This window comes from Glandiceps talaboti, chromosome 15, assembly GCF_964340395.1.
Source record: "Glandiceps talaboti chromosome 15, keGlaTala1.1, whole genome shotgun sequence".
In the NCBI taxonomy this organism is placed as follows: Eukaryota; Metazoa; Hemichordata; class Enteropneusta; family Spengelidae; genus Glandiceps; species Glandiceps talaboti.
Window position 1 is genome coordinate 5,444,422 of NC_135563.1, and position 10,438 is coordinate 5,454,859.

The 10,438-nt window shown below is 34.7% G+C and overlaps 1 protein-coding gene across 1 annotated transcript in view; it reads right to left on the reverse strand.

Annotated features, from left to right (window-relative positions):
• LOC144446866 (growth hormone secretagogue receptor type 1-like) overlaps positions 1 to 9,966 on the reverse strand; it is a 31,794-nt gene extending 21,828 nt beyond the window's left edge. The window contains exon 1 of the mRNA XM_078136710.1: positions 9,669 to 9,966. Within this exon, the coding sequence (XP_077992836.1) occupies positions 9,669 to 9,966 (298 nt within the window). The remainder of the gene's footprint in view (positions 1 to 9,668) is intronic.
• Between the last annotated feature and the right edge of the window lie 472 nt (positions 9,967 to 10,438).

The window sequence follows — 10,438 nt, forward strand, 5'->3', positions numbered from 1 at the left end:
CTGACGCATCTTTTGATGTGTCCTGTTTTAGAGTAAATTGTTGCACAAAACGGCAAATGCTAAGCTCTTATGACCAGGATTGTGTGTGTCTCAAACAAGGATTTTGTGTGTCTCAAACACCCAAATGCTAAGCTATTATGACAAAGTGTTTCAAGTTTATCGAGACTGAATACAAGATTTAGTGTTAAGATAAACACAATACAGATACCAGAGATTGACCCCTTCACTGTGAAAGTGTTTAATTGTGTGGTCTGATTGGTCGGTATACATCACTGAACTCTACATGAATGCTTGTGTCTATGATGTACCCTTCTCTCCTGTTTAAATGTTTTGCCCTGTTAGAGAGAGAGAGAGAGAGAGAGAGAGAGAGAGAGAGAGAGAGAGAGAGAGAGAGAGAGAGAGAGAGAGAGAGAGAATGTCCTACGACAGAACAAATAACAATTTTACCAAGTCTACCGTGTCTGTCTCTACATGAAGCCTTGTGATTTTGACAGTTCATTTAATAACTATGGCTCGCTTCTGAGAAAAGAACTGTAATATATAAACCCACACGTACAGTGAACCGTATAAATGTACAGCCTTCTCATGTGAGTGTTAACTGGCTATGTTTGATACGAACACGTAGAAACCAATAAGAAACCACACACGGTACACTTTAAGAGAGCAAGATTGAACGTATACAGTTTCTTGAGACGTTTTTGTCTAAAATGAAATGAACTAATATGCCACCATGCAGACAACATATGCAGAGATCAAATCTTTGGCGCCCGCGTGTCTGTGTCTAAGTGCATTATGTGCAAATGGCTTATTTCATTAAAACAAAATGTAGCATGGTTGTATCAATCACGGCCATTGAACACTAACATGAAACGGGATGTACATGAAGTGATTATACCAAAGCACCTTAAAGCAAAAACAAACCAAATCATGTCTGGTAATATGCAAATGACTTCATTTTCCATCATCATTGCAATACAATGGCAAATACTACCAGAAATTAGAAATGTTTGGCTGCTTCAAATACTGTCACTTATGCAAGCACTTTAGAAATGATGTGTCTTTTTTCAGTTTGAAAGTAATTTGAACTATTTCGCATAGAAGTCGGGTTCATCTGCTCGCACTACATTCGTTCCTGTATTTCCCAATCAATGATCAATAACCTAGTAAATGGAAACAGGTCAAAAGGACTTACATTGATACGCTGACTATAACGAAAGTCAATAAACGTCAAGCAATTGACTTAAAACAGAATTCTTGCAAATGAAAGACTTATTTACGTTCCGGCAAGAGTAAACTGATATATGAAAAAATACCATTTTGAATTGATATCGGAAAGTCACTGTGTGTGATATAATATTTGATACTCTGAGATAGCACCCCCCCCCCCCACACAACACTACATACCGAATCAGAGTTATATCACGAGACTGCTATTTACCTCGTAATGTACATCATACAAAGTGATGCTAGCATTTACCCAACTGTCGGAGGGTAATTTTTATGAAATTTATGACTTAATAGCAATTTGTGCACCGGCCTTGTGTGTGTGTGTATTCAGCGAATTTCACAATACCATTCAGATATATATATATATATATATATATATATATATATATATATATATATATATATATATATATATATATATATATATATATATATATATATATATATATATATATATATATATATATATACACACTTTAAAAGAATGTGATGTTTTATGTAAGTGCAGTATGGTAATATGCAGAATGGAAATATAAAAACTAAATGGATGGAATAGAACGATGAAAGTCCACATTTAATTGCAAATTACCAGAAATTCAAGAACTGAATACTTTATAAAGCACAGTATTTAAGCATGCTAGCTGATATGAAACTAGTGCAAACAGGTAGCATTCAGATATCAACGTTTAGAATTACATGTAACTTTGGATCTTGGTGTCAGCGTGTTGATATCGAAATTCGAACATACGTTTCTTGAAATTCATTCAAAAATGAAATCACGAACAACGTATCATGTTTAAAGTTTTGCTGGAAAGTTAGGGGGTACTTTTTATTTGTACTATCTGAAGTTTGTTTGAAGTCTGTAGTGTGGCGCCGTATTTATTCAAAATAATATCAAGGCGAACATCAAAGGCAACCGAAAACAAATAGTTACAGATACCGTCCAAATATGAACACACCCTGCTGGCGGACAGGTATCTGAGACAGTCCTTTTCATATACACTGATCATTGATCCCAGCACCAGAAAAGAATACCCACACAAAACCACCCCAGCACATTTAGGATAAATCGACCGACATTCCCTGTTAAGTTACGAACACATATGGTTAATGTGTAGCTGGATTTCCATGTGATCGACCTGTTCTTACTATATGAGCGAATATGGTAGTAGACTTGACACAGTGTAGCGAAAGATCAAAAAGCTCCGCGCGCTTCGTACATTCTTTCCCATGCATGCACACGTCTATTTTTCTTCTTTTTGCTAACACTGACAGGTTCAGCTTATTTTGCGCTAAAATGTGAGGAGTGACTTTGATTTAATGATTCCTGATAGGCTGATGGGCTGTTATGTACATTTGTACACGTCAGTAACACTAGTTGTGCCTACCTTGAATGTAAAATCTATTATAATTCGGTCCCTCATCGGTTTAAACTTTTATGACGTCATCTGATTAGTATTCAGTTTGTATCCTAAATCGCACAAACTCGCAGTGCAGTGCTTTGTGTTTTGCTCCTCAAATTGGCTCGTGTGACATGGCCGTTATGTGTAAGATCGCGATGCGAATTAGAATTCATGGTGAGGTGTTTGAATTGAAATGAGATATGCAAGACGTGAATCTTAAACTTGTGAAAACATATGATTAAACGTGTATTCTGACATTGTTTATTATACCTGAGGTTTGTTTACCTCGTACTCTAACTGGTTGTTTTTTCTATGGTTGTGTTCCGGGATGTATTGATTACTGTGCCACGTCATGCCCGATGATGATTAACGAAGAGGTTGTCGAGTTCGCTTCCCTTTGATCTCTCTTTGATTCGAGCTTAAGCTTAGTGCCCAAGAGAATTTTGCTAGAATGTCACGATAAAAAGTGCTCCCACAGCTCAATACAGCGAAACTTTGTTCATGTTTTGAATTCGAGTCTAGTTTCAAAAAACGAATGTTCGAAATTCGATATCAACAACCCGAAACCAAATTCAAAAATCACATGTAATTCTAAATGTTGACTGCTTAATACGAATTCATAGTTTGAAATTACATCACAAAACGAATCATGTCATCTCTAGATAGAATAGGATTTCACTTGGACGTCGTTAGTCACGCACCATTATAGCGTTGTCATTTAATATCAAACTATGTCAAATTATCAAAAAAAACTAACGTGTTAGCCTTGTAGGAAATGAATTAATAAAGAGAGGGAAGTTTCATTGGTGGGGGATCGTTCTTAAACACTGAACATGTTAGGGAGGCGGTGCATTACCAAAGAAAACAAACTCATCAGGTGTGACCACACCTCATTTATGGAAAAGCTAACAAAAGAGAACATTATTCGCAGGAGATCACAGCTGCATCAATCGCACGTTATTAAAATTTTTATACAAATGCCAAAATCGTTCGCATACATGAGTAGATGGTTCCTTGACATTTCGGAAGTCATTGCAATGGTGACCATCCTCCTGTAAATTAAATCCGCCCGTGGTAATGTCACATGGAAACAATGCAAGGTTATCTATTAAGCTATCCGATGCCTCAAGAGATACTGCTTGAAAAAGATAATGTCAATATAAGAATGGTGGCGTGAGAGTGATTTGTTCGCCCTTCGAAAAGTTCGACGTCAAGGCTACAATCACGTTTTTATCAAAAGTGAAATCAAGTGGTCGTTGCCAGCTTAATACGAGGTCACATATATTGCACATGGGTTATAATTGCAACATACTAACATATTTCCCTATCGTAAAATCAAAATGACGCGCGATGTAGAAACGGAAGGCGCCAATGCTTTTATAAAGAAGATGTTTACTGGCATTACTTACCTTTAAGGATATTAAGATCAACGATAAGGGCTTGTTTCTAATGGTATTTAAAATAGACCCGTTTCATTTGTTTAGGAAAAAGATCGGACGAGATGTTGAGCTCAGCGAGTCGCGAATGTTCCAGTTCTGTGTGACAGCAAAAGTGCACATCCATCTATCTATCTATCTATCTATCTATCTATCTATCTATCTATCTATCTATCTATCTATCTATCTATCTATCTATCTATCTATCTATCTATCTATCTATCTATCTATCTATCTATCTATCTATCTATCTTAAATTTCTATCTATCTATCTATCTATCTATCTATCTATCTATCTATCTATCTATCTATCTATCTATCTATCTATCTATCTATCTATCTATATTTCTATCTACACACAGATATATATATATTAATTATAGATTCGCAAACCACATAATACAATCGACATTGTGTTTAATCTTAGTGTCTTAAAAAGAGATGAAAAAGGAACAGCTACAATTATAGAGTGCAGTGAGTCCTGGGAAATTGATACAATTATACACTGTACTCGAAACAAGATATTGGATTCTACTGTTGCCTGTGTGATAAATCTTCCAAACTAAGGAAATGCAGTTGCAGATACCATCACTTGGTATATTAAATGCCTCTTTTGTCTGTATACTCGAACAAAGTGGTTCAAACTCACATCAACTGAACACTATGCCTTTGGGCAGACGTGCATAACACGAGCCGAGTGTTAATGCAGAGTCGTGTGTAAGCCTGTGGCTGTAGCAGATATCGTGATACATATAATTATGAAATAATAATTAAGTAATATTCGATTGAATACGTGCAGTATTTATTGGGCATTTTACATGTGAGGTATATTGTCTATTCGGAAATATTTTCCTTAAATGTAAAAATAAATTTAAATCCAGAAATGTAATGGTTGGTTGATACAAACAATACAAGTGAATTACAAAATATGAACACTAAGCATCAACGCAAAACTGTATTCTAGAATTATGCCTGATAACTCCCCTAGGTAAATATCAATTTTTGAGAGTAGAAGTGTGTCGTGTGACTCATTTTCTTGTAATTGTGAAATAGAATACGTTTTGCGTCATTTGAATGGCGAAAGGCAGAACTAATTTACCAGAGTACTTTATGACAGCAAACACTTTTTAATGTACGGTTGTGTTATTTCTTTTCGGTTATGTAATCTTGCTTTCCCCCCCCCCCCTACTAGTTAAAAACAATTTTGGAGAGTAGGCGTGAGTCGTGTGTGCTGTTTTTCTTCTTATACGTGACATTGTGCATTATTTTGAAAAGGCCGAAAGAATTACGAAATAAACAAATAATTCATTAAAAAGTACTTTATAACACCAACAACTTCTTAAAGTAAGATTATGTTATTTATTTTCATGATTTTAATAACAGATGTTTTTGTACTTTAATAAACAATATTTTGTAGTAGTCATTTAATTGTAGTGGTTTGTTATTATTTCATTTGGTTTCATCACTTGATGTAATGTGTGTTGATTTTCATAACAGGTGTCAAATCAAAATTGGTATTATAAAGTGTTGGCAGACTTCAAAGTCGCAAGTTATGCCTAAAACTTGAAAACCGTCATATTTGATTTACCTACATTATTAAGATAAAGTATTTTTTGTTATATATTCACATTCACATTTATGACTATAAACCTTTACTTTGGCCAATCGTATGTAATATCTCCTTATAATGGCATTTATCTTTTTAACACATAAATACGTGAACACACAAGACTTCAGCTTTATTAATCACAACGTGAATTTCAAGACGCTTCACTAGATAAACAATCGCAAACGCATTAGCTTTTAATCGCAGCTCTTTGCATCCACCGTATGTAGTTTTCGACGAATGATAACATGATAGTTTTGCACAATTCCATGAAATATTGATCTATGTGATATTCATTATATATATATATATTTCATTATTTCAGAAAACACAGTTGTGAGTCACAATGCCATGAAATGTTTTGGTATGTGATAACCATTATATATATGTATTTCATTATTTCAGAAAGCACAGCTGTGAGCCAAATATAACGTAAATATAACCTTGAACTTATTTTTGTAAATGCAACATATAAATGTACCAGATTTAAACTGAATGCCTTCCGTAAGGAATTTCATGATTTATGCAAGAAATTTAGCTCTATATTTGTGATTCGACAAATCCCCATGAAAGTTAATAGTTGTCAAAAATGTTGTTGAAATGCTCGCCATGCCTCCTATTCTCAGCACAGGAAAGCTTGCCATCCTCGACTTCACTCGGCTTTCGTGATCCTCTACATACTCGGGATACATGGCATGTGTGTGTTGAACTTCCTTCTGTCCCACCACGAGTTTACGGGAAAATTGTCAAGATTTTGTTGAGTGGTACGCCCTCACTGTACACTATTATAATAGAGGTCAATGTATAGGTCACCATTATTGATACATTGTCGCGAAATTTTCTTCGCAGGCTAGGCGAGGCTTGGTCTATTTTCCATATTTTGACCACACACATGATTTGGGTATAAATTATAGATTATTACACTTGATAAATATGTGAGAGTGTATTTATATCCTGAGATACGGAGCTAGATAAATGATTATGTACAAGCCTTGCAACAAACAGCAGTAGTTTGTTATCGAGAGAAATCGGAAAAGAACACGGTAAAAAGGAGACGGTTTGCGGTCAATATAATACTTCTTAAACTTATAATCGAAAATCTAAAAAGACACGATTTCTCTTTTGTTCATCTGCGCATTAGTGTGTGAAATTTGAAAATGATAAGTCCATATTTGACGAAATTGAAATGATGATAAATATTTCACCTGTTTGTGAACTCCGCGCTCATTGTAAACCTATTTTAAGGCCAAGAAAAAAATTGTTTTCTGGTGAGTTTGAATCACTTAAATACCCTGCCTCAGAGTCTTCTTTTTTCTCGTGTTTGTCCAGCCAACGCAGAGTGCAAATTCAAGGGAAACACAAAATAAGGTTGGCACGTACGAAACCCCTGAAAACAGAGTCTTTCTTAGTGTAGAGCTATGTAGAGGACGAGTATAAAGTTGGTGTCAGATTCAGATTCAGGTAGCGTCATATTGAGCATCAGATCTGAATACACCCGACGGCAGTGAAGCAGAATCCTTCCCTGTAGTCTCAACGGTATTGTTTCAGGTTTGAGTCTGTCAGGTGTCTTCGGATCTGAGGCCATCTGATGCTCAATATAACGTTCATTAGATAATGCTACCTGAATCTTAATCTGAATCTGATGCCAACTTTATACTCGTTCGATCGATTAATTACTCAAATTGGTCATTAATATTCATCGGATTATTGCCAAAACCTAATCAGTTCTGGCCATTACCCTACGGAACATGTCTATGTAATTTCGTTTGAATTGATGCAGCCGTTGTTTCGGAAATCGTGATACAGAAACACACACACACACACACACACACACACACACACACACGCAGACACACAGACTTCATCGGTATATTATCACCTTCCTTACGGAAGGTAAAAATGGTTTAACCAATTGCTAGTTAGTGCGGCGTAAAATTACTCTGAAAGTACTGATGGTTTATTTCAACATTCACTGTTAGAAATCCGTTCTGCAGAACCTGGAGTTGGGCAGAACTTGTACGCCTCAGGAATAATTTGTTAACGTCTTACGAGATCTAGCGAGAGAAATAGCAGGATATGTCACGGGAGGTTTGCTTTATGGTACAATTTCAATACTACGTCATTCTCGACGAAGCCGTAAGTCAATAATTATATCCAAATATTGTTCCGTCTTTTATATTACTCTCTGTTCTGCTCTCTTTTGTTTGTTAACGAAAACTAACATGCTACTGTTACCGATGATAGATTTGAACTGTCTAATATTCGCAACGTTTTGATGTGACACGACGTCACAGTGAACCCTCAGCTGTCATGAATTAGTACTCAGAACAAACATATCGCGAAAAGTATTCTTCTGAGATTAAAACATTAAGTTATTAAAAGATCACCGATGTCAAATAATGACTAATTACAGACAGTTGAGAGAGCAATGGCGCTATTACATTCGTTTCTGTACTTTTCATATTTATCAGTATTATTTGCATTAAATTAAGGCAACAACACTTTTTGGTTTATTCAATTATGCTTTTGATGATTTTATCGTCCAATCATTTGAGTATGGCATAATTTATGATGATAAGAAGACAAAATTGGATAAAGTGTAGATTTACTTTAGAAGGGAGCGAGCTGAAGGAAACAACTAGGCCTAGTAGACTACAGGATCTTCGATCTGCTCCCTGGCTACTTCTAAAATGATCCAAGTAATAATCATGAACATTGTGTAATGTCTGCTAGTTAATTCCCTAAAGTCCAAGTGATCCCGTGTGCAAGTGGTGATATGAGAGTCGACATTAATTTGTTACACTACGTACATATACCCCCACCCCCACCCCTCCCTCTGTTTCGGACCAAGGCAACGAAGTTAAAGGGTATGATCACAGACGATTATTTACATACCGGGACAAGTAAAGATGCATCGAATTTATAAGAAATCAGTTTAAAATGTTCTTTCATGTGTGATATTTCTTTATTACAGGGTTATAATTAATCAGAGAAACACTTTTCCCAATAGAACTTAATAATGTTAATATAATTTACCAATTACTGTATTCATTTTTCTATCTATCTATCTATCTATCTATCTATCTATCTATCTATCTATCTATCTATCTATCTATCTATCTATCTATCTATCTATCTATCTATTTATCTATCTATCTATCTTTCTATCTATATGTCTGTCTGTGGTTATTTATTTTTATTTATTTATGTATTTATTTATTATTTATTCTGTCAGTCAGTCTGACAGTTAGTCTTCTCTTGCCAACGTCAAAGTACGACAGAAATACAAACAATGACAACACAATGATATTAATATACTGGGAGATAATGGAGATTTGGGCTACGAACAACCATAAAATAGCTATCTATTCACCGTGTTCGTGTTAGTCTAATACCTTTTATTGTATCACAGGGATTATGGCTAGAAATCCCTTAAACCATATGACATTTAACGAGAGATTTTATTAGACGTCTTGAGTCTTTGTCATACGTGTGCAACGATAAAATGTTGTATTAAATTTATATAAATTACATTTTATCGGTAACCTTAATCCAAAATGTTATTAGAAAGGATTATTTAACGACATGCCACAAGTTTTTGAAGATCTGAGAAATTTCGACAGGAAGTTTAGAAACATAATTAGATTTGTTCCATCGTATATAACGGCACTTTGGAAAGTATAAGGAAACGAAAGTTTATATATATATATATATATATATATATATGTATATATATATATATATATATATATATATATATATATATATATATATATATATATATATATATATATATATATATATATATATATATATATACATCTTTCGAAACCAATCAAACAACATGGTAGTTCAGGTGGATTGCAAAATATAACATTGTTTGCTTATTTCCTTGGTTATCTTAGCAGATTCTTAATTTGAAATACAAAATTAATGTACATAAATAAGAATGGCATATTCAAACAAGTGGACAGGATATATAAAAGGTATACTTACACATTGTTTCTCCTAACAGCCATGGTCTAATGACGTATGTCTCAAGAAGTGCTATCGGCATACAGAATACCAGAACCAGTAGGTCAGCTACGCTCAGATTCACAAGGAAATAGTTAGTGGAACTCCGCATGTCCTTATTACAGCAAACGACAAAGAGAACCAAAAGGTTGCCAACAAGGCCAAGCAGAAATATCAAAGTATAGGCAATGGTTGCCATTGTCAAAGTCACATTAGATAGTTTATAATCTAACGTTGATATGGTAGATTCATTGGTGATATTGGAGTCCATAGGAAACATCTTCGTCTAGTACTTAGCATACGTGCCAGTTTCTCGATGATTACTTGTTGGCGTCGTGTACTAGCTTAACTGTTTTCCGATCGAGAACGACTCATCTCTTTCTAAATATGTATTCTGGGATAATTTATTTCCATTAGTCACCTCCCATAATCTATGTTTGGCAAATAGGATTTCGAATACTTATGAATATATTAATGCATTATGATTATGAAATACTTATGTCACATGGTTAGGTTGCAGTTTTGTAAGACGTCCTTATAGTGTTAACAACCCCTAGCTAAGGAAAATCAGTATTATCTTTGAATAGGTGTCTCTCAAATGTAATATGGCTCCCGTCCATAGTACTGATTACACCGAGACAAGATCAATTTGAAATAAATAGTGCGAAATAATGTATCGTTCTTCAATATACTCTATATCCACAATCAAATGCCGTAATATGTACTTGTGAGATTAAAACGGGGTCATGAGA